This window comes from Bufo gargarizans, chromosome 7 (assembly GCF_014858855.1).
Source record: "Bufo gargarizans isolate SCDJY-AF-19 chromosome 7, ASM1485885v1, whole genome shotgun sequence".
NCBI lineage: Eukaryota > Metazoa > Chordata > Amphibia > Anura > Bufonidae > Bufo > Bufo gargarizans.
Window position 1 is genome coordinate 103,380,421 of NC_058086.1, and position 25,943 is coordinate 103,406,363.

At 44.9% G+C, this 25,943-nt stretch overlaps 1 protein-coding gene across 1 annotated transcript in view; it reads right to left on the minus strand.

The window, feature by feature from the left end:
• DDR2 (discoidin domain receptor tyrosine kinase 2) overlaps nt 1-25,943 on the minus strand; it is a 1,312,077-nt gene that overhangs the window by 113,148 nt on the left and 1,172,986 nt on the right. Inside the window, exon 15 of the mRNA XM_044301410.1 lies at nt 20,310-20,544. Coding sequence (XP_044157345.1) covers nt 20,310-20,544 — 235 coding nt within the window. The remainder of the gene's footprint in view (nt 1-20,309; nt 20,545-25,943) is intronic.

Here is a 25,943-nt window from a genome sequence, read left to right on the forward strand (position 1 = left end):
CCCACCCACTCTGAACAGATGGAATTAAACTTCCATGGGTACTACCCTATGTAGCTAAGGCAACCGTCTCCTGCTCCTCCTTCTCCTCCTCTTCAGCCTCTAATTTCGTGCTGAGAAGATGAACTGAGGGTGGTCTGGCTATCATCAACCTGTGTAATGTTTTCCCCCATTTCCACCTATTCCACATGCACAGCGTCGTCCTTAACTGTGAGCAGCGAGCGTTTGAGAAGACACAGAAGTGGGACAGCGACGCTGATAGTAGTGTTATAGCTGCTTACCATCTGTGTTGATTCCTCAAAGTTGCGTAAAACCTCACAGAGGTCAGACATCTATGCCCACTCCTCGCTTATGAATAGCGGAAGCTGAGTGGAAAGCGGATGACTATGTTGCAGCTGGTATTCCACAACTCCCCTCTGCTGCTCACAAAGCCTGGCCAACATGTGGAACGTGAAGTACCAATGCATGCTCACGTCGCACAACAGCCGGTGAGCTGGCAATTTAAAGCGCTGCTGCAGCGTTGATAGACCGGCTGAAGCTGTCCTTGACTTGCATAAATGTGCACACACGTGGGGCACCTTCAACAGTAGCTCAGGCAAATTGGGGAATGGTTTTTTTAAACCACTGAACCACAAGGATCTGTCTAAGGTAGCTCCAAAGCCACCACCAAGTTATGCCCATTATCAGACACAACCATGCCTGGTTGTAGGTTGAGGGGCGAGAGCCACAGCTCAGCCTGGTCTCTTATCCCCTGCCACAGCTCTGCGGCAGTGTGCTGTTTGTCCCCTAAGCATATCAGCTCCACCTTTTGCTGTTTCCCCACTGCAGTTCTACACTGCTTCCAGCTACCGACTGATGATTGGCTGGTGCTGCACGCAGATCATTCGGAGATGGAAGTGGAAGAGGGGGCGGAGGAGGAAAAGTGGGGTTTGGCGCCACTAACGTAGGTGCTGGAGGAATCCCTGATTGACGTAGGGCCCGCAATCCTTGGCGTCAGTAGCACCTGTGCCATCCCAGTGTACGACTTGCTCCCTGCCTCCACCCAGTGTGCCGTCAGGGAAATGTAGCATCTCTGGGCGAATGCACTTGTTCATGTGTCCGTGGACCTTCCCAGTAACTGCATTGTTCAGGACACGTGTGATGTTACGGGACACATGTTGGAGTAAAGCGGGCACGGCACACCTTGAAAAATAGTGGCGCCTGGGGACTGCGTAATGTGGGACAGCCGCCTATATCAAGCTGTGGAAGGCCTCAGTGTCCACAAGCCTAAATGGCAACATTTCCAGGGCCAGTAATTTGGAAAGCTGCACATTTAGTGCTATGGCCTGTGGGTGGGTGGCTTGGTATTTTCGTTTGCGTTCAAATGCGTAAGGACATTTGGATGCTGCACTGGGACACTGAAGTGGATGTGGTCGCTGATGGTGCTTTCGAAGGTCCACGTGCAGTGCGGGAGGCATTTGGGCCTGCTCCTTCAACAGGGGATTGGCTAGCACGTAACATAGGGGAAGAGGAGGCAGTGGTGTGACCCGCAGACACGGATTGTGGACCCAGGCATTCGTCCCACTTATTAAGGTGCTTGGATGCCATGTGGCGGATCATGCTGGTGGTGGTGAGGTTGCTAGTGTTCACATCCTGCCACAGGTTGCAAACTACTATTCTTTTGTCGTCAGCACTTTCCTCAAAAATGCGCCATACTGTGGAACATCTACCCCTTGGCAAGGGAGATTTCCGCAAAGGGGTGCTCCGTGGAACAGTTGCGGGCCTGTTTATTGTGGCCTGCCTTCTCCCTTTAGGCAGAAATGTGCACACACGTGGGCACCTTCAACAGTAGCTCAGGCAAATTGGGGAATGTTTTAAACCGCTGAACCACAAGGTTGAAAATGTGGGCAAGGCACGGGATCTGTCAAAGGTTGCCCAGCTCCAAAGCCACCACCAAGTTATGCCCATTATCAGACACAGCCATGCCTGCTTGTAGGTTGAGGGGCGAGAGCCACAGCTCAGTCTAGTCTCTTATCCCCTGCCACAGCTCTGCGGCAGTGTGCTGTTTGTCACCTAGGCAGATGAGCTACAGCAGGCCTGTTGCCGCTTCCCCACTGCAGTGGTAAAAAAATCTTCCTACTACACTCCCTACACTATTTCTTCCTTCCTATGCACAGATCTCTCTAACATTGAGCAATTTAGCACAGGTTGCGCTACAAACATATATTGCTGCTGTTACACATAATAGTCCTTACAAGGACTTTTGGGTCTCTGAAATGTTTTTGTACAAAAAAAAAAATCAATTACACTCTCTCTCCCTTCCTATGCTCATGCCTCTCCCTGACTACGAATGAGCCAAACATGCGTCATCGGGTGCTATATAGCACCCGATGACGTGTTCCAGCCAGCCAATCACTATAATGCCAGTAGCCAACATTGCATTACAGTGAAGGCAGTACTTACCTGCACGTTAATTGGCTGTGTAGCAGCCAAGAAACATGCGGGGAGGAGGATCGAGCATTGCGCTTTAGCACATGCGGTACTTGACCGAGTGCCGAGCATTGAGATGCTCTAGCCGAACAGGTGTTCAGCCGAGCATGCTCGATCATCACTAATGACAATTCTTCTGACCTTTTTCCAATTAGGTCTAAAGGGGATCTTTGACTAACATGGGAAGAAGGGGGTATTTGTCAGAATTATTGAGCATAAAAATGTATTAAAAAGGCCTGTCTCAATATGTAAAAAAGAACAGTGGGGGTACATTTTGTCTAGTTTTAAAAGGTTAAGGTGATGTGAAGCTTTCAAAGACTAACAGAGAATAGTGATCTGTACAAAAGTCTTCACACAGTCTGTTTTTGTGAATAAAAGGTTTCACAGGTATAATAAAGGGCATTTACTCAGATAAAAGAATATGCAGAATTTTTAGTTATTCCCAGTGAGTAAAAATAATATAATATAGTATTCATTGTAATGTTTATATTAATCCTAATATGAATGGATTTGGGGTTTTTATATGATATGTTCTAAAATTGGATGTGTTATATACGGTAACTACAAACGGATTCCCAAAAAGTTGGGACACTATACAAATCGTGAATAAAAACTGAATGCAATGATGTGGAGATGGCAGATGTCAATATTTTATTTGTAATAGAAAGTAGATGACAGATCAAAAGTTTAATCTGAGTAAATGTATCATTTTAAAGGAAAAATACGTTGATTCAAAATTTCACGGTGTCAACAAATCCCCCAAAATTTGGGACAAGTAGCAATAAGAGGCTGTAAATTTGAGCATAACGAAGAGCTGGAAGAGCAATTAACACTAATTAGGTCAATTGGCAACATGATTGGGTATAAAAAGAGCTTCTCAGAGTGGCAGTGTCTCTCAGAAGCCAAGATGGGTAGAGGTTCACCAATTCCCACAATGTTGCGCAGAAAGATAGTGGAGCAATATCAGAAAGGTGTTACCCAGCGAAAAATTGCAAAGACTTTGCATCTATCATCATCAACTGTGCATAACATCATCCGAAGATTCAGAGAATCTGGAACAATCTCTGTGCATAAGGGTCAAGGCCGTAAAACCATACTGGATGCCCGTGATCTCTGGGCCCTTAAACAACACTGCACCACAAACAGGAATGCTACTGTAAAGGAAATCACAGAATGGCCTCAGGAATACTTCCAGAAACCATTGTCAGTGAACACAATCCACCGTGCCATCCGCCGTTGCCAGCTGAAACTCTACAGTGCAAAGAAGAACCACAAGCTCAGGCGTTTTCACTGGGCCAGGGATCATTTAAAATGGAGTGTGGCAAAATGGAAGACTGTTCTGTGGTCAGACGAGTCACGATTCGAAGTTCTTTTTGCAAAATCTGGAACGCCATGTCATCCGGACCAAAGAGGACAAGGACATCCCAAGTTGTTATCAACTCTCAGTTCAGAAGCCTGCATCTCTGATGGTATGGGGTTGCATGAGTGTGTGTGGCATGGGCAGCTTGCATGTCTGGAAAGGCACCATCAATGCAGAAAAATATATTCAGGTTCTAGAACAACATATGCTCCCATCCAGACGTCATCTCTTTCAGGGAAGACCCTGCATTTTTCAACAAGATAATGCCAGACCACATTCTGCATCAATCACAACATCATGGCTGCGTAGGAGAAGGATCCGGGTACTGAAATGGCCAGTCTACAGTCCAGATCTTTCAACTATAGAGAACATTTGGCGCATCATAAAGAGGAAGGTGCAACAAAGAAGGCCCAAGACGATTGAACAGTTAGAGGCCTGTTTTAGACAAGAATGGGAGAGCTTTCCTATTTCTAAACTTGAGAAACTGGTCTCCTCGGTCCCCAGATGTCTGAGTGTTGTAAGAAGAAGGGGAGATGCCACACAGTGGTGAAAATGGCCTTGTCCCAACTTTTGGGGGATTTGTTGACACCATGAAATTCTGTTTCAACATATTTTTCCCTTAAAATTGTACATTTTCTCAGTTTAAACTTTTGTTCCGTGATTTATGTTACCGTATTTATCGGCGTATAACACGCACAGGCGTATAACACGCACCTTCATTTTAAGAGGGAAATTTCAGGAAAAAAAGAAAAAAAGGGTAGCTCAGAACTTTTTTTTAAATTAATATTATTACCACTTATAAGGTAAATAATGTAAAAGGATGACACTTATGGGGCTCTGTGGATGACACTTATGTCATCCACAGATCCCCATAAGTGTCATCTACAGATCCCCCATCAGATGGATCAGTGTGGAGAGAGGAGGCGGGGACACTCATGGCGGGGCCCGGTGCAGTGACTCTACTCTAATACACCGGGCCCCGCAACTGTTAAACATTTAATCTGATCTCTTGTAGACGCGCTGTACGGTACTTACTGTAGTACCGGAGTTATAACATTAAGACGGCACAGACCGGCATCTCCCTCGGTCATGCGCCGCCTGTCTCAGCTCCCTCCTGATGCGCTGCCTGCCCCAGCTCCCTCCTCATGCGCCGCCTGCCCCAGCTCCCTCCTCATGCGCCGCCTGCCCCAGCTCCCTCCTCATGCGCCGCCTGCCTGCTTATCTCACTTTATGAATGAACAGGCAGGCGGCGCATGACAGAGTGAGCTGGGGCAGGCGCCGCATGACAGAGGGAGCTGGGACAGGCGGCGCATGAGGAGGGAGCTGCGGCAGGCGCTGCGCCGTCTTAATGTTATACCTCCGGTATGTAAAAACATGGCTTCTTAACATTATATCGGCGTATAACACGCATACATCATTTTCCCCCTATTTTCAGGGGGAAAAAGTGCGTGTTATACGCCGATAAATACGGTATATTCTGAATAAAATATTAGAAGTTGGCACCTCCACATCATTGCATTTTTATTCATGATTTGTATAGTGTCCCAACTTTTTTGGAAACCGGTTTGTAGAAGTGTTTTTTTTTTTTTTTTTATTAAATATCTCTTTATTTCCATCATCTCAAAATTCATCATCAATAGATTGGATAAAAGTTACATTTTTGAGCCATCAGAAAGAAAAGACATTCCAATCTTATTCTATACATACCCAAATATTTTTACTCCCCAATTACCCACCCTCCCACCTCCCTTGGGGGGGGGGAGAGGGAGACGTGTAATACAACAAAACAACAAAAAAAAAAAAGAAAAAATTCTATCTATCCAGCCCTAAAGTAACCACCTCTTTAGGGATGAGCGAACTCGAACTGTATAGTTCGGGTTCGTACCGAATTTTGGGGTGTCCGTGACACGGACCCGAACCCGGACATTTTCGTAAAAGTCCGGGTTCGGGTTCGGTGTTCGTCGCTTTCTTCGCGCTTTTGTGACGCTTTCTTGGCGCTTTTTGAAAGGCTGCAAAGCAGCCAATCAACAAGCGTCATACTACTTGCCCCAAGAGGCCATCACAGCCATGCCTACTATTGGCATGGCTGTGATTGGCCAGAGCACCATGTGACCCAGCCTCTATTTAAGCTGGAGTCACATAGCGCCGCCCGTCACTCTGCTCTGATTAGCGTAGGGAGAGGTTGCGGCTGCGACAGTAGGGCGAGATTAGGCAGATTAACTCCTCCAAAGGACTTGATTAACTGATCGATCTGCAGCTGTGGATCATTGAGCTGCTGATCCTCAATTGCTCACTGTTTTTAGGCTGCACAGACCGTTTGTCAGTCTCATTTTTCTGGGGTGATCGGCGGCCATTTTGTGTCTTGTGGTGCGCCAGCACAAGCTGCGACCAAGTGCATTTAACCCTCAATGGTGTGGTTGTTTTTTGGCTAAAGCCTACATCAGGGTGAAGCTGTCACACCAAGTGCATTTAACCAGCAATAGTCTGTTCATTTTTTGGCCATATACAAAATCAGGGGCAAGCTGCGCCTGTCACCAAGTGCATTTAACCCTCAATGGTGTGGTTGTTTTTTGGCTAAAGCCTACATCAGGGTGAAGCTGTCACACCAAGTGCATTTAACCAGCAATAGTCTGTTCATTTTTTGGCCATATACAAAATCAGGGGCAAGCTGCGCCTGTCACCAAGTGCATTTAACCCTCAATGGTGTGGTTGTTTTTTGGCTAAAGCCTACATCAGGGTGAAGCTGTCACACCAAGTGCATTTAACCAGCAATAGTCTGTTCATTTTTTGGCCATATACAAAATCAGGGGCAAGCTGCGCCTGTCACCAAGTGCATTTAACCCTCAATGGTGTGGTTGTTTTTTGGCTAAAGCCTACATCAGGGTGAAGCTGTCACACCAAGTGCATTTAACCAGCAATAGTCTGTTCATTTTTTGGCCATATCCCAGTCTAATTCTGTCACTAAATCCATACCGGTCACCCAGCGCCTAAATACTAGGCCTCAAATTTATATCCAGCTAAATCTGTCCCTAGTGCTGTAGCTGGGCGAGTTATTTAGTGTCCGTTCAAGCACATTTCTTGTTCTGGGTTGAAATACAATTCCCAATTTAGCAATTTCATAATTTAGTGGTTCCTGCTATATCAGAGCTATTTGAAATCTATCCCAAAAAGGGTATATAATATTGAAGGTGCACATTGGGTCATTCAGAATAACTTCACACACACCCGCTACTGTGTATTTCCAAGTCTAATTCTGTCACTAAACCCATACCTGTCACCCAGCGCCTAAATACTAGGCCTCAAATTTAAATCCCTCTAAATCTCTCGTTACCCACCGCTGTACTGTTGTTGCTGGGCAAGATATTTAGTGTCCGTCAAAGCACATTTTTTGTTCTGGGTTGAAGTACAATTCCCAATTTAGCAATTTCATAATTTAGTGGTTTCTGCTATATCAGAGCTATTTGAAATCTATCCCTAAAAGGGTATATAATATTGAAGGTGCACATAGGGTCATTCAGAATAACTTCACACACACGCTTCTGTGCATTTCCAAGTCTAATTCTGTCACTAAATCCATACCGGTGACCCAGCGCCTAAATACTAGGCCTCAAATTTAAATCCCTCTAAATCTCTCGTTACCCACCACTGTACTGTTGTTGCTGGGCAAGATATTTAGTGTCCGTCAAAGCACATTTTTTGTTCTGGGTTGAAGTACAATTCCCAATTTAGCAATTTCATAATTTAGTGGTTTCTGCTATATCAGAGCTATTTGAAATCTATCCCTAAAAGGGTATATAATATTGAAGGTGCACATAGGGTCATTCAGAATAACTTCACACACACGCTTCTGTGCATTTCCAAGTCTAATTCTGTCACTAAATCCATACCGGTGACCCAGCGCCTAAATACTAGGCCTCAAATTTAAATCCCTCTAAATCTCTCGTTACCCACCGCTGTACTGTTGTTGCTGGGCAAGATATTTAGTGTCCGTCAAAGCACATTTTTTGTTCTGGGTTGAAGTACAATTCCCAATTTAGCAATTTCATAATTTAGTGGTTTCTGCTATATCAGAGCTATTTGAAATCTATCCCTAAAAGGGTATATAATATTGAAGGTGCACATAGGGTCATTCAGAATAACTTCACACACACGCTTCTGTGCATTTCCAAGTCTAATTCTGTCACTAAATCCATACCGGTGACCCAGCGCCTAAATACTAGGCCTCAAATTTAAATCCCTCTAAATCTCTCGTTACCCACCGCTGTACTGTTGTTGCTGGGCAAGATATTTAGTGTCCGTCAAAGCACATTTTTTGTTCTGGGTTGAAGTACAATTCCCAATTTAGCAATTTCATAATTTAGTGGTTTCTGCTATATCAGAGCTATTTGAAATCTATCCCTAAAAGGGTATATAATATTGAAGGTGCACATAGGGTCATTCAGAATAACTTCACACACACGCTTCTGTGCATTTCCAAGTCTAATTCTGTCACTAAATCCATACCGGTGACCCAGCGCCTAAATACTAGGCCTCAAATTTAAATCCCTCTAAATCTCTCGTTACCCACCGCTGTACTGTTGTTGCTGGGCAAGATATTTAGTGTCCGTCAAAGCACATTTTTTGTTCTGGGTTGAAGTACAATTCCCAATTTAGCAATTTCATAATTTAGTGGTTCCTGCTATATCAGAGCTATTTGAAATCTATCCCAAAAAGGGTATATAATATTGAAGGTGCACATTGGGTCATTCAGAATAACTTCACACACACCCGCTACTGTGTATTTCCAAGTCTAATTCTGTCACTAAACCCATACCTGTCACCCAGCGCCTAAATACTAGGCCTCAAATTTAAATCCCTCTAAATCTCTCGTTACCGCTGTACTGTTGTAGCTGGGAAAGTTATTTAGTGCCCGTCAAAGCACATTTTTTGTTCTGGGTTGAAGTACAATTCCCAATTTAGCAATTTCATAATTTAGTGGTTCCTGCTATATCAGAGCTATTTGAAATCTATCCCAAAAAGGGTATATAATATTCAAGGTGCACATTGGGTCATTCAGAATAACTTCACACACACGCTTCTGTGCATTTCCAAGTCTAATTCTGTCACTAAATCCATACCGGTCACCCAGCGCCTAAATACTAGGCCTCAAATTTATATCCCGCTGAATTTGAATACAATACATTGGGCCAAATAATATATTTGTTGTTGTGGTGAACCATAACAATGAGAAAAACATCTAGTAAGGGACGCGGACGTGGACATGGTCGTGGTGGTGTTAGTGGACCCTCTGGTGCTGGGAGAGGACGTGGCCGTTCTGCCACATCCACACGTCCTAGTGTACCAACTACCTCAGGTCCCAGTAGCCGCCAGAATTTACAGCGATATATGGTGGGGCCCAATGCCGTTCTAAGGATGGTAAGGCCTGAGCAGGTACAGGCATTAGTCAATTGGGTGGCCGACAGTGGATCCAGCACGTTCACATTATCTCCCACCCAGTCTTCTGCAGAAAGCGCACAGATGGCGCCTGAAAACCAACCCCATCAGTCTGTCACATCACCCCCATGCATACCAGGGAAACTGTCTCAGCCTCAAGTTATGCAGCAGTCTCTTATGCTGTTTGAAGACTCCGCTGGCAGGGTTTCCCAAGGGCATCCACCTAGCCCTTCCCCAGCGGTGAAAGACATAGAATGCACTGACGCACAACCACTTATGTTTCCTGATGATGAGGACATGGGAATACCACCTCAGCATGTCTCTGATGATGACGAAACACAGGTGCCAACTGCTGCGTCTTTCTGCAGTGTGCAGACTGAACAGGAGGTCAGGGATCAAGACTGGGTGGAAGACGATGCAGGGGACGATGAGGTCCTAGACCCCACATGGAATGAAGGTCGTGCCACTGACTTTCACAGTTCGGAGGAAGAGGCAGTGGTGAGACCGAGCCAACAGCGTAGCAAAAGAGGGAGCAGTGGGCAAAAGCAGAACACCCGCCGCCAAGAGACTCCGCCTGCTACTGACCGCCGCCATCTGGGACCGAGCACCCCAAAGGCAGCTTCAAGGAGTTCCCTGGCATGGCACTTCTTCAAACAATGTGCTGACGACAAGACCCGAGTGGTTTGCACGCTGTGCCATCAGAGCCTGAAGCGAGGCATTAACGTTCTGAACCTGAGCACAACCTGCATGACCAGGCACCTGCATGCAAAGCATGAACTGCAGTGGAGTAAACACCTTAAAACCAAGGAAGTCACTCAGGCTCCCCCTGCTACCTCTTCTGCTGCTGCCGCCTCGGCCTATTCTGCTGCTGCCGCCTCGGCCTCTTCCTCCGCCTCTGGAGGAACGTTGGCACCTGCCGCCCAGCAAACAGGGGATGTACCACCAACACCACCACCACCACCTCCGTCACCAAGCGTCTCAACCATGTCACACGCCAGCGTTCAGCTCTCCATCTCACAAACATTTGATAGAAAGCGTAAATTCCCACCTAGCCACCCTCGATCCCTGGCCCTGAATGCCAGCATTTCTAAACTACTGGCCTATGAAATGCTGTCATTTAGGCTGGTGGACACAGACAGCTTCAAACAGCTCATGTCGCTTGCTGTCCCACAGTATGTTGTTCCCAGCCGGCACTACTTCTCCAAGAGAGCCGTGCCTTCCCTGCACAACCAAGTATCCGATAAAATCAAGTGTGCACTGCGCAACGCCATCTGTAGCAAGGTCCACCTAACCACAGATACGTGGACCAGTAAGCACGGCCAGGGACGCTATATCTCCCTAACTGCACACTGGGTAAATGTAGTGGCAGCTGGGCCCCAGGCGGAGAGCTGTTTGGCGCACGTCCTGCCGCCGCCAAGGATCGCAGGGCAACATTCTTTGCCTCCTGTTGCCACCTCCTCCTTCTCGGCTTCCTCCTCCTCTTCTTCCACCTGCTCATCCAGTCAGCCACACACCTTCACCACCAACTTCAGCACAGCCCGGGGTAAACGTCAGCAGGCCATTCTGAAACTCATATGTTTGGGGGACAGGCCCCACACCGCACAGGAGTTGTGGCGGGGTATTGAACAACAGACCGACGAGTGGTTGCTGCCGGTGAGCCTCAAGCCCGGCCTGGTGGTGTGTGATAATGGGCGAAATCTCGTTGCAGCTCTGGGACTAGCCAATTTGACGCACATCCCTTGCTTGGCGCATGTGCTGAATTTGGTGGTGCAGAAGTTCATTCACAACTACCCCGACATGTCAGAGCTGCTGCATAAAGTGCGGGCCGTCTGTTCGCGCTTCCGGCGTTCACATCCTGCCGCTGCTCGCCTGTCTGCGCTACAGCGTAACTTCGGCCTTCCCGCTCACCGCCTCATATGCGACGTGCCCACCAGGTGGAACTCCACCTTGCACATGCTGGACAGACTGTGCGAGCAGCAGCAGGCCATAGTGGAGTTTCAGCTGCAGCACGCACGGGTCAGTCGCACTACAGAACAGCACCACTTCACCACCAATGACTGGGCCTCCATGCGAGACCTGTGTGCCCTGTTGCGCTGTTTCGAGTACTCCACCAACATGGCCAGTGGCGATGACACCGTTATCAGCGTTACAATACCACTTCTATGTCTCCTTGAGAAAACACTTAGGGCGATGATGGAACAGGAGGTGGCCCAGGAGGAGGAGGAGGAGGATGAGGAAGAGGGGTCATTTTTAGCACTTTCAGGCCAGTCTCTTCGAAGTGACTCAGAGGGAGGTTTTTTGCAACAGCAGAGGCCAGGTACAAATGTGGCCAGCCAGGGCCCACTACTGGAGGACGAGGAGGACGAGGATGAGGAGGAGGTGGAGGAGGATGAGGATGAAGCATGGTCACAGCGGGGTGGCACCCAACGCAGCTCGGGTCCATCACTGGTGCGTGGCTGGGGGGAAAGGCAGGACGATGACGATACGCCTCCCACAGAGGACAGCTTGTCCTTACCCCTGGGCAGCCTGGCACACATGAGCGACTACATGCTGCAGTGCCTGCGCAACGACAGCAGAGTTGCCCACATTTTAACCTGTGCGGACTACTGGGTTGCCACCCTGCTGGATCCACGCTACAAAGACAATGTGCCCACCTTACTTCCTGCACTGGAGCGTGATAGGAAGATGCGCGAGTACAAGCGCACGTTGGTAGACGCGCTACTGAGAGCATTCCCAAATGTCACAGGGGAACAAGTGGAAGCCCAAGGCCAAGGCAGAGGAGGAGCAAGAGGTCGCCAAGGCAGCTGTGTCACGGCCAGCTCCTCTGAGGGCAGGGTTAGCATGGCAGAGATGTGGAAAACTTTTGTCAACACGCCACAGCTAACTGCACCACCACCTGATACGCAACGTGTTAGCAGGAGGCAACATTTCACTAACATGGTGGAACAGTACGTGTGCACACCCCTCCACGTACTGACTGATGGTTCGGCCCCATTCAACTTCTGGGTCTCTAAATTGTCCACGTGGCCAGAGCTAGCCTTTTATGCCTTGGAGGTGCTGGCCTGCCCGGCAGCCAGCGTTTTGTCTGAACGTGTATTCAGCACGGCAGGGGGCGTCATTACAGACAAACGCAGCCGCCTGTCTACAGCCAATGTGGACAAGCTGACGTTCATAAAAATGAACCAGGCATGGATCCCACAGGACCTGTCCGTCCCTTGTCCAGATTAGACATTAACTACCTCCCCATAACCATATATTATTGGACTCCAGGGCACTTCCTCATTCAATCCTATTTTTATTTTCATTTTACCATTATATTGCGATGCTACCCAAAGTTGAATGAACCTCTCCTCTGCCTGTGTGCTAGGCCTAAATATATGCCAATGGACTGTTGCAGTGGTGGCTGACATGAAGCCTGATTCTCTGCTATGACATGCAGACTAATTCTCTGCTGACATGAAGCCAGATTGTCTGTTACGGGACCTCTCTCCTCTGCCTGGGTGCTGGGCCTAAATTTATGACAATGGACTGTTGCAGTGGTGGCTGACGTGAAGCCTGATTCTCTGCTATGACATGCAGACTGATTCTCTGCTGACATGAAGCCAGATCGTCTGTTACGGGACCTCTCTGCTCTGCCTGTGTGCTAGGCCTAAATATATGCCAATGGACTGTTGCAGTGGTGGGTGACGTGAAGCCTCATTCTCTGCTATGACATGCAGACTGATTCTCTGCTGACATGAAGCCAGATTGTCTGTTACGGGACCTCTCTGCTCTGCCTGTGTGCTAGGCCTAAATATATGCCAATGGACTGTTGCAGTGGTGGGTGACGTGAAGCCTCATTCTCTGCTATGACATGCAGACTGATTCTCTGCTGTCATGAAGCCAGATTGTCTGTTACGGGACCTCTCTGCTCTGCCTGTGTGCTAGGCCTAAATATATGCCAATGGACTGTTGCAGTGGTGGGTGACGTGAAGCCTCATTCTCTGCTATGACATGCAGACTGATTCTCTGCTGACATGAAGCCAGATTGTCTGTTACGGGACCTCTCTGCTCTGCCTGTGTGCTAGGCCTAAATATATGCCAATGGACTGTTGCAGTGGTGGGTGACGTGAAGCCTCATTCTCTGCTATGACATGCAGACTGATTCTCTGCTGTCATGAAGCCAGATTGTCTGTTACGGGACCTCTCTGCTCTGCCTGTGTGCTAGGCCTAAATATATGCCAATGGACTGTTGCAGTGGTGGGTGACGTGAAGCCTCATTCTCTGCTATGACATGCAGACTGATTCTCTGCTGACATGAAGCCAGATTGTCTGTTACGGGACCTCTCTGCTCTGCCTGTGTGCTAGGCCTAAATATATGCCAATGGACTGTTGCAGTGGTGGGTGACGTGAAGCCTCATTCTCTGCTATGACATGCAGACTGATTCTCTGCTGTCATGAAGCCAGATTGTCTGTTACGGGACCTCTCTGCTCTGCCTGTGTGCTAGGCCTAAATATATGCCAATGGACTGTTGCAGTGGTGGGTGACGTGAAGCCTCATTCTCTGCTATGACATGCAGACTAATTCTCTGCTGACATGAAGACAGATTCTCTGTTACGGGACCTCTCTCCTCTGCCTGTGTGTGTGCTGGGCCTAAATATATGCCAATGGACTGTTGCAGTGGTGGCTGACGTGAAGCCTCATTCTCTGCTATGACATGCAGACTGATTCTCTGCTGACATGAAGCCAGATTCTCTGTTACGGGACCTCTCTCCTCTGCCTGTGTGTGTGCTGGGCCTAAATATATGCCAATGGACTGTTGCAGTGGTGGCTGACGTGAAGCCTCATTCTCTGCTATGACATGCAGACTGATTCTCTGCTGACATGAAGCCAGATTCTCTGTTACGGGACCTCTCTCCTCTGCCTGTGTGTGTGCTGGGCCTAAATATATGCCAATGGACTGTTGCAGTGGTGGCTGACGTGAAGCCTCATTCTCTGCTATGACATGCAGACTGATTCTCTGCTGACATGAAGCCAGATTCTCTGTTACGGGACCTCTCTCCTCTGCCTGTGTGTGTGCTGGGCCTAAATATATGCCAATGGACTGTTGCAGTGGTGGCTGACGTGAAGCCTCATTCTCTGCTATGACATGCAGACTAATTCTCTGCTGACATGAAGACAGATTCTCTGTTACGGGACCTCCCTCCTCTGCCTGGGTGCTGGGCCTAAATATATGCCAATGGACTGTTGCAGTGGTGGCTGACGTGAAGCCTCATTCTCTGCTATGACATGCAGACTGATTCTCTGCTGACATGAAGCCAGATTCTCTGTTACGGGACCTCTCTCCTCTGCCTGTGTGTGTGCTGGGCCTAAATATATGCCAATGGACTGTTGCAGTGGTGGCTGACGTGAAGCCTCATTCTCTGCTATGACATGCAGACTGATTCTCTGCTGACATGAAGCCAGATTCTCTGTTACGGGACCTCTCTCCTCTGCCTGTGTGTGTGCTGGGCCTAAATATATGCCAATGGACTGTTGCAGTGGTGGCTGATGTGAAGCCTCATTCTCTGCTATGACATGCAGACTAATTCTCTGCTGACATGAAGACAGATTCTCTGTTACGGGACCTCCCTCCTCTGCCTGGGTGCTGGGCCTAAATATATGCCAATGGACTGTTGCAGTGGTGGCTGACGTGAAGCCTCATTCTCTGCTATGACATGCAGACTGATTCTCTGCTGACATGAAGACAGATTCTCTGTTACGGGACCTCTCTCCTCTGCCTGTGTGCTAGGCCTAAATATATGCCAATGGACTGTTGCAGTGGTGGGTGACGTGAAGCCTCATTCTCTGCTATGACATGCAGACTGATTCTCTGCTGTCATGAAGCCAGATTGTCTGTTACGGGACCTCTCTGCTCTGCCTGTGTGCTAGGCCTAAATATATGCCAATGGACTGTTGCAGTGGTGGGTGACGTGAAGCCTCATTCTCTGCTATGACATGCAGACTAATTCTCTGCTGACATGAAGACAGATTCTCTGTTACGGGACCTCTCTCCTCTGCCTGTGTGTGTGCTGGGCCTAAATATATGCCAATGGACTGTTGCAGTGGTGGCTGACGTGAAGCCTCATTCTCTGCTATGACATGCAGACTGATTCTCTGCTGACATGAAGCCAGATTCTCTGTTACGGGACCTCTCTCCTCTGCCTGTGTGCTAGGCCTAAATATATGCCAATGGACTGTTGCAGTGGTGGCTGACGTGAAGCCTCATTCTCTGCTATGACATGCAGACTAATTCTCTGCTGACATGAAGACAGATTCTCTGTTACGGGACCTCTCTCCTCTGCCTGGGTGCCGGGGCCTAAATATCTGAGAATGGACTGTTCCAGTGGTGGGTGACGGGAAGCCAGATTCTCTGCTATGGAACCTCTCTCCAATTGATTTTGGTTAATTTTTATTTATTTAATTTTTATTTTAATTAATTTCCCTATCCACATTTGTTTGCAGGGGATTTACCTACATGTTGCTGCCTTTTGCAGCCCTCTAGCCCTTTCCTGGGCTGTTTTACAGCCGTTTTAGTGCCGAAAAGTTCGGGTCCCCATTGACTTCAATGGGGTTCGGGTTCGGGACGAAGTTCGGATCGGGTTCGGATCCCGAACCCGAACATTTCCGGGATGTTCGGCCGAACTTCTCGAACCCGAACATCCAGGTGTTCGCTCAACTCTACACCTCTTCCATATTTCATCTGTAATTTTTTCTTTTCTACTATGGCCCTCCATCACCCGTTCTTCTTTAATCAAATCATCCACTGCTTTTCTCCACTGCCAAACTGTTGGAGGGTCAGCCCCTACCGATTTCTTAAGTATTAAGAGTCTAGCTTGAAATAGCACCTTACTCAGGACCATACTTATATCTCTATTTAGACCCAGGTGTTCGGTTGCCCCCAAAATACATGTCATCGGATCTTCTGATATTTGAACCTTCAAAATTCGATATATAGTGTCTGTTATTTCTGTCCAATATCTAAACAATCTGGGGCATCTCCAAAAACAATGCATTAAATCAGCATTCTCTCCCCCACATTTTACACAATCATCCGAGGCTCTAACACCCATTCTTTTCAATATCCATGGGGATCTATGCAACCTGTGGACTACAAAGAATTGTGAAATCTTATGTGAACCCCTGTTTGAGACTAGTTCTTTAATGCATCGTTCCATTTTTCTTCCGTAAAGAATTGAAGTTCATTCTCCCATTTTTTCCTAGCTAATATTGTGACCCGTTTCTTTTTTCCCTCCATCAATATCTTATATCTTTTTGCCGTTATTCCTCCTCTTTCACCCAGATTAGTAAATTTGTGCAATAGCTCAGATCTTTCCATCTTATATTTATCCTCTTGCATAGCTGACCTCAATGCATTCCTAAGCTGAAAATATTTTTTGTAGAAGTTTGATAAAGGGATATTCATTTAGTGTTAGAATTGAGGTGGGAATTCCTATGTAGTTTCTGGGTGCTATGTCAAAGACTGGTGTGAAGTTAATGATCTGTTTCTCAGAAGATCTCTAGAAGGGGGATTGTAAATATAAATGTCCATAATCAAACAATGTCTTCATCAAGACAAAGGGCAAAGCATCACCTGGATCCTGTTTTATCACAATGAATAGGAAAGGTGTTTAGTCATGTCTAGGAGTTGTGTACCTACAAGTCCTTGAGAATAGAGGTCTAATCCTTGATACACCTTTAGATTTACATTCTATTGTTCTAGAAGTTCTGTCGGTCCGCTCGTGAGCTCCGTTTGAAGGGGCTCACGAGCGGACCCGAACGCAGCCGTCCAGCCCTGATGCAGTCTGAATGGATGCGGATCCGCTCAGACTGCATCAGTCTGGCGGCGTTCAGCCTCCGCTCCGCTCGCCTCCGCACGGACAGGCGGACAGCTGAATGCTGCTTGCAGCGTTCGGGTGTCCGCCTGGCCGTGCGGAGGCGTGCGGATCCGTCCAGACTTACAATGTAAGTCAATAGGGACGGATCCGTTTGAAGATGCCACAATATGGCTCAATCTTCAGGCGGATCCGTCCCCCATTGACTTTACATTGAAAGTCTGGACGGATCCGTACGAGGCTATTTTCACACTTAGCTTTTATATGCTAAAATAATGCAGACGGATCCGTTCTGAACGGAGCCTCTGTCTGCATTATTATGATCGGATCCGTTCAGAATGGATCCGATCGAACGCTAGTGTGAAAGTAGCCTAAAATCTCATATATCACTGTATAATCTTGAAGGAACTGATTTCAGATCTAGTCATATATGGTTGATTCTATATACTGTGTGTGTGTGTGTGTGTGTGTGTATGTATATATATATATAGCGAAGAAATAGGACTGCACTCCAAATGTGGTAAAATAGCAGTGATTTATTCACCCATAATATGCCATATTATGGGTGAATAAATCACTGCTATTTTACCACATTTGGAGTGCAGTCCTACTTCTTCGCTTTGTACAAATTTTGGGGTCTGCCGCTGCCCTGTGTTGGACCGTGCACCCGCACTCTGGTTGGTGCTCCCACCGGACTTTTTTCTTCTACTATATATATATATATATATATATATATATATATATATATATATATAGAATAAATAAAAGACACCGCAGCACTCCATTTGGTGAAAAAAGTGGGACCCTTTATTCACCTGTGCGACGTTTCGGTCCGCTCACTGGGACCATTCTCAAGCAATGGTCCCAGTGAGCGGACCGAAACGTCGCACAGGTGAATAAAGGGTCCCACTTTTTTCACCAAAGGGAGTGCTGCGGTGTCTTTTATTTATTCTAAATTTACACCTTGGTAAGGTGTGTTCACCGCTGGCACCCACACATTTACTACCAGGAGTGCTGCTCTGATTTTTCATTGCTATATATATATATATATATATATATATATATATAAAAAGGCAATATGATAACTTGATATCATCTTAAATCTGATGCTGGGCTGGGAGAAATTAAGTATACGGTTAAGGAATTGTATCACTGTGTTATTAAGATATCCCATTATATTATTGATTAGAATTACAGTATATTATTTAGGTTATTTGATGCTTCTTGGTTGCATATCATTATATTATATATTATACGATTTTATAAGTAATTATTATCATTTTATAGTCCTATATTTTATCCTATTTTGCACTGAATTAATATTAATAAATATATATATATTTTGTATACTTGTTGTCTTCAATTTAACGCAGATCAAAAGCTATAGGGAGCTTTTTGTTTGTGAAAGCAAATTAAATTAGAATCTCCTCTATTATAGTTCTTAATTTGTTTACATAAACTATTTAGACTGTTAATCAGAGCAGTATAAATATTCTGACATCTTGTTTAAAGGCTGACAGTCCAGGCGATCATACAAGACCAAAATGAAAGCTAAAGCAACAGAGGAGAAATCACTGTTAGAAATCATGTCGGGAATAATTGGTTGTAAAACCTGTTTTTACTTTCAGCTTCATTCACAGCATCCCAATTTCCATTCAGGAGCTAGCAGCATCTAAAGCAGCACTCCCCCTCCAGTTAGCTAACTTTCCCACTGATGGAGCTGGACTGGGGAAAAACAGTTAGAGGGTTAAGAAAAGATCACTGGCTAGTATAAAGGTAAGTCAGTCCATGGTCTACTGAATCCAGAGGGAAAAAAAAAACGGTGATCTGGTTTGGATTTGTCTGGGAATAGCAGCTACAGGAGATAAGCAGACTGAAAATGTGTATTTGACACCTATAATGCCACCCAAAATGCTCGGGCAACTCATACTGGTTATACTTACCCAGCTCCCTGGCACCAGTGTTGGTTCTGATGCACATATGGCAAAGGAATAGCAAGCTGCAATAGCAATGAACCTCCCTAGCGTCACCCGCGATGCTCGTCCCTATCGCGGCCTGCTATTGTCTGCCCACCCATCCTTGTCACCTGATGTTTTGATCTGCATTACGGGGAGATGCAGTGGTGGCCATGCAGGCATCAGGAGCGACATGGGTGCTGAGGAGCAAGATAAGCATAACCTGTATGAGGTGCCCAGGCATTTTGGGGGCATTATATGGGTTGGATAACCCCTTTAACAGTGAGTAAAACCCTCTAATTAGCACATTGTTGATATAAACGCAGAAACTGTGTAAATTGAACATTGAACTTAGATAGCACTGATTGGCTACAAAACCTGGTCGGCTTGTTCAATATACATGACTGGATGTGGACATATTTTTTTAGTAATCTTTTATTTGTATGTATATATAGGATTATATTGATGCTTCCATAATAAGCACACACACATATCTGCTGGTAGATTGCATTGCATGTCACAGTTAAATGTATTACTGTGTGAAGGCCTATTTTTAGGCAAGAAAGAAGGGGTTAACAAGATCTGATTGCAATTCACTCCTGGGGTTATAAGTGCTTGATAAATGGCTGGCCACCCCAAAAAAATTGGAGAGAAGATTTCCACATTGTGAGTTAAAAAAGATGGAAACAAACTTCAAATTTGGTCTGATGCACATGACAGTGGGGCCACCATGCCCTGCAGATGCCCATGTTTTGCGTATCCGCTGTTTGTTGCCTTCAACACGGGCATATTAGACCCACGGTCGTGTGCATGAGACCTTACACTGGAGGGCAGCAATTTTGCATTGTTATAGTTAAAATAATTACTTTCTCTAGAATGTTTGCGACATAACTCCTTTAAAGGCTTGTTCAAATCAGCTCCAAAAAAATATATAGAATTAACGTAAAGATTCCATATTTCTGTCTAGAAAAATGTTAAAAATCTGATTGCTTTTAATGTTTATTTTTAGCATCAGTTTTACTCAGTTGTGTACAGAAAAAAAGCTTTACATTTGTTCGGAAGTTGTTCCATTTGTATCCATTATTCTGTCCACTTAATGGCCAAGTAATTTTTCTGTTCCTCTGACTGTACATAAATTCAGAAAATAAAACAATGACATGAGCAAGCCCTGAATCAGAATTTTTGACCAATGACATGAAATAATTTTATTTATTTAAATTCCAGGAAATGGTTTTACTTACCATTAAAATACTTTCCCAAGACATCCATCTAATAGGAAGCACAGCCCGACCCTGTATTCTGTAGTAATCTCCACTGTATAGATTTCGGCTCATGCCAAAATCAGCAATTTTGATTGTATGATTTCTACCAACAAGGCAGTTCCGTGTTGCAAGGTCTCGATGCACAAAATTAAGAGATGATAGGTATTTCATTCCAGAAGCGATCTGTACAGCCATATATCTGAGGTCTGAGTAACTGGAAAGAATGCCATATGGGTTGAATTAGTTATATTGAAAACAATATTACTTAATAACAGTTATATTATTGCAGGCAAATCATAAAAAAAAAAAAAATTATGAGGTCAAAAGAATATGGCTTTTCCAGTAACTTGTATTTGTATTCTTGTATTCTTGTATTTATTTTAAAAAAGACTCTGTTAACATGACAATTTGTCATGACTTTTGTTTTCAGCTGAACTTTGACAGACCCGTCAATTATTCTAGCTCCCATTCCTCCTTTTTTCCAATTTATTTCATTTGCAGTTTTCTCTCATCTATGTGCAAATCCTACTTTGTGGTTTGTCATGTGATTGCTGTCCTATTATGCTTTAAGGCAGTGAGATGTGACTTTTAAGCAGATCATGTTACTAACCATACCACTGGTTCTTACCAATGAGACTTCCTATAGCCTGTATTGTAAGGCTCCAATACTGTAAGTAACCAACAGCAAAAGAAAATTTAAACTGATGTGTCAATGAGTGAAATGGTAGGTAAGTAACTTTAGAATAAGGTAGTTTTAATAAATGGTGATATTTAGGGATAGTGATATAACAGCGGTATCTGTTGGGCGCAATATTTTTATATTAGTGGCACACCCCTTTTAACAGTAATTACCTTGTAAAGTTAATTTTAAGGTGTTGTAGCCTCCTGAATGCAGAAATGTAGGTATGTTACTCAGACGTCCCAAGATTCCCTCTTTTCTCCTTAAATGTCCATCTTTTTGATCTGAGGTATAGATTTGCATTGTTACATTTACCATATTGATCAAGGAAGTGTTTGTCTAGTTTCTATCTGTATATTTGCGCCCAACTTTTATATTATTTTATTATTTGATGCAATTTGAATTTGAGAGATTTCAATCTTCAGATATTTTTTTTTACTACTATGCACTAAGAAAACTAATAAAGAGTATAAATATACAGGAAAAATTGACTTTTGCATAATGAACTATAAGTGTCCCTCTTTCTGTTGGAGCTTAGGATGGGAATGGACCCTGAGCAGAGCAAATAACATAAATAAATTTTATCCATAGTGCACACATGGGTATAGCTATAAGGTACTCCCCAAATTGCTGCCATATGCATTTTTGAAGTTTTTCCTTTAACACACTCTACAATAAGTTTTGTAGAGGGCAGGGCTCAAGCCTCCACTGGCATTTGAGCCTGCACTGCTTTAGGAGTCACTGCTCACTGGCTGACTCCATATACAGATACAGCCAAGTTAAACTTGATGGTATGGCAAGAAAAAGATAGCTAACTTTTTTAGCTTGGCTACATCTGTATGCAGGTGATACCCAGGTATATTTAACTTTTACTCTGTCCCTACTGTCTACTAATACATTTTCGCTGCCATGTCTTGAATCTGAGGCTTTCTGTATTGCAGGCTATAAGCATTAAGCCACAGAGCCCAATTCTATTAATACGAGGTTTTTCTCTGATTAAAACTTTCCATATATAATTTATTCCCATGTAGCTACAATTAAAGCTCTTTCTCTATATACCTGTTCATTGTATGGGTGTTTTTTAATAGGATAAAAGCAGTACAATTGAATATTTAGTAAGTAAGTGAAGTAAGTGTTTAGTAAGTAAGTAAAAAACAAATGTAACGGCACAAAATAGATTACAATAATCACAAAAAACTTCCATTATAGAAGTAGAACAATTAAAATAATGGAGATGATTGCCACGTGATGAAGCACACCGACTTTAAAATGAATGTCTCCTGATGGACCACACTGACAATAAAATAAATGCCACCTGACAGGTCACACTGCCTATAAAATGTAGAGCTGAGTGAATTTCTTGAATTACTGTATCAATAAAAAAAAATTGATTCTGGTCCAAATCGATTCTACACTAATCAAAAGTGTCTTTCAGAACAACTATCCAGAGTATTTTCCGTCTCTCTCAATCTAAGTATGTTCACTGCCTAATAGGATGATTAAAAAGAAAATAATAACAGAACTTGATTAAATATAATTTAAAATTTAGCTAATCCCTCTCTTCGTGTTTAGAGATAGGCAGAAGATTGCTTGAGTGCAATGCTGCTACGCCATCCAAATGCAGTGTTCTCCACTTGTCTCCATTTTTAGGCAACCATTGAATGACTCAGTACCTGCTTGCCCACAGCTCCTGATAAAGTGCCCACCATAGGGCAAACAGAAACTCATTGAGCAGGGCTTATTTTCACTAGGTAGCCTTACCCAAGCTGTAGTGGGGGTCTCTCAGAGACTTGCCCTGGTTGTCAGCCACAAAGGCACCATTGTGGCATTGCTGGGGAGAGAGATGGACACCTGCTTCATTTAGGTAGCCGGACCAAAGCCTTTGATAAATATAAAAATTGGCACGGCCCATTGCCACCATGTACTAATTAGGGATCTGACCGCAGATACTCTGTCTCACTGTGTGTACCCATAAACAGTGTTATCTACATCTGTGGTTTTAGTTTGGGGGACAGCTAAAAACACACTGATCCCCAGACTTTTGATCTCTTCTGCCTATCCCTAAGCTAAACAGGGTGGTGTGATATAACTGTTGTGGCAAAAAGTAATTGAGGGGTGTGTGATATACCTGCTTCCACAAAATATTGATTAAGGGGCCTAATATACCTGTTTCAACCAAATATTGATTGAGGTCTTGTCACGGCGGGCGTGCACTCAGACTCACAGATAACCCACCAACCAGGCTCTGGGCGAGAGACAGGGGAAGGGTCACCTCCTAGCTAATCCCTGACCTTTTTCCCTGCACTGCTCAGCCCACATGCAGACCTTAAAGGTAGGTATGATGTGTCCCCGTGCTTGGGCTTAAAAAACCCTAAACACCCTGAGATGGTAAAGAGGGGAAATAGGAGCAGCCTGCTCGCACAGAACCTGTATGGGAGAGATGACACAAAACAACCAAACTTGAAATCACACTTATCTTTCTGAGCTGGAACAGACAACCTTCCTTCCTAGCTTTCAAGACCACAATGATTCCTATAATCCGCTCAGAGCACTGGGATAGTGTGCTATTTAAACTAATGACCCCACCCAGTGCACCTGATGAGAGGCGGATCCAGCACGGCTCCAAAACAAACACTAAACTCCTGCTGCTATCCTGGCTGACCTCCGCACATCATCAGAGTGGGGCATGACAGGCCTGAGATATATGTTTACCTGCTTCCACAAAATACTGATTAAGGGGTTTTATATACCTGTTTTCACCAAATATTGGTTGAGGCCTGCGATATACCTGCTTCCACAAAATACTGATTATGGGCTTTTATATTCCTGCTTCTACCAAATATTGATTGAGGCCTGCAATATACCTGATTCCACAAAATACTGATTATGGGGTTTGATTTACCTGCTTCCACAAAATATTGATTGAGGGCTATGATATACCTGCTTCCACAAAATACTGATGGGTGGTAGGGGTTGGGCAGGTGCACCAGGCTGGAGCCTAAGTGGGAAGTATCTGCACCCTCCTCACTCTCTGCTGTGTGCACCCCCAAAGACACCAGCCCCACCACCACCATAGCCCCTCCACTCGGGTCAGAGGAATTATTTTTCCATCCATTCCCGGACCTCTGATCCGCAGCCATTCTTGACATTGGATGAGGAAGAGGAGGTAGCAACGGCCGCCACCCAGCGGTCTGACAACAGTACCCAGATCAGCCCAAGGAGGGAGGTCTCCGCTGTTGCTGCCTACTCTGAGATCTCAAAGATCTCAAATGTCAGTGGTGGTGAAGTTGACAATGATGCGCCCCCCCCAAGCTCCCCAGAACCTAATCGATGTGCCAGGTGAGACGTTGCCATGCTGTGCCATGGCTGTTGTGCCTGGAAGCCAAGAGCCACACCGGTCCTGAACTGCTTTAAGCTCTGTGGTCACAGGCCAATCAGGGGCTAACTCCGCTAAATTTGACAGTTCGTAAAGCGGTTTGCGACAACAATGCCAATCTGCTGAGCGCTCTGAAACAGGGCAAAATGACCCATGTGCCGTGCATGGCACACATCCTGAACTTAGTCATGCAGCGATTCATTGCCAAATACCCCATGCACACCATTACCATAAATGGATTAAATGTGTAGTTAGATATAAACTGTTTTATATAGGTGTGTCTATATAAGAGCTGACTGGGGAGCAAATAATGAACCTATATCCCTTGTCCTTTGTATGTTTCTGACTAATAAAATATAAAGGCTTTACCATGCACTTACTGCATCTACAGTTGCTGTTTTCCCAGATTTCACTGAGGGTCACTTGACCTGTGATGCCACACCCCCTTGCACTGCAGTCTGCTCTCTCCATGGATTCTTCAGGAAAAACTTTAACCTTCAGCAGCACAGACTCAGGGCTGAAGGCTTTACTGAGTAGCTGCAGGCAGTGAGGAAACAAATGCTGGGCACAGGAGCTGACAGACTAAAGGAGTTCTGCAGAACATTGCACAAGAATAGTGATGAGCGGCATGGGCAATATTCTAATTTGCGATATTTCGTGAATATTCTCCATATATTCGAAAATTCGCGAATTTGTGATCTCCAGGCAGTATTCTCTTGATTCTGAAAATTTGTATACAAATTTGCATGAACTGGTATTTAAAAAAAATCAAATATTCGCAATTACGAATATATTTTGCGATATTCTAAATATTCGCAAATTCTCGAAGTGCCGATATTCGCGATTAAAATTCGAATATTAGGGACCAACACTACACAAGAACAGGTAGGGAGAAGATCCTGTGTGTATCAGCAGTGTCATTGTACAGCTGGGACTTGTAGTCCTACACATATAACATGCTGCTGAGTATCCTAGTAGGCAGACATGTCACTCAGAGCAGCACTTGTATTCACTCCCTTTGCAGAGGGGCAGAGATTGTTGTTATTGCAGGTAAACAAAAAGCCAGAAAAAAAACTGGGAAATGAGGAAATTTTTTTTTTTTTTTTTTTTTTTTTGCCTAAAGCTTAGCTTAGTTATATATTGCTGACCATCAGATTTACAGTGCTATTATTATTTTTTTCCTAACTCAGACAACTCCTTTAAGAAAGCTGCTTGGCGAAACCGGGCAAAGTGGAACATTGGTTTTTCTGATATGCTTATTAATCTGTTATTTTGCATGACAAATGAAAAGGAGAATAATCCATATTGAGATCCTGCCTAAGTTTTTGGTAATTTGCCTCTGGATTACAAACATAGGAAGACCACAGAGGACATCATGCTTTGCATGTGAAGGGAAACTAACGTGGGATCCAGCCAGCACGTTTATATACATCAGGATTGGCAATTGGAGAACTGAATTGTGGTGAGATAATTGTACATATCTCTTAAAACTGACATTTAGGCCCCTTTCACACAGGCGAGTTTTCCGCGCGGGTGTAATGCGTGAGTTGAACGCATT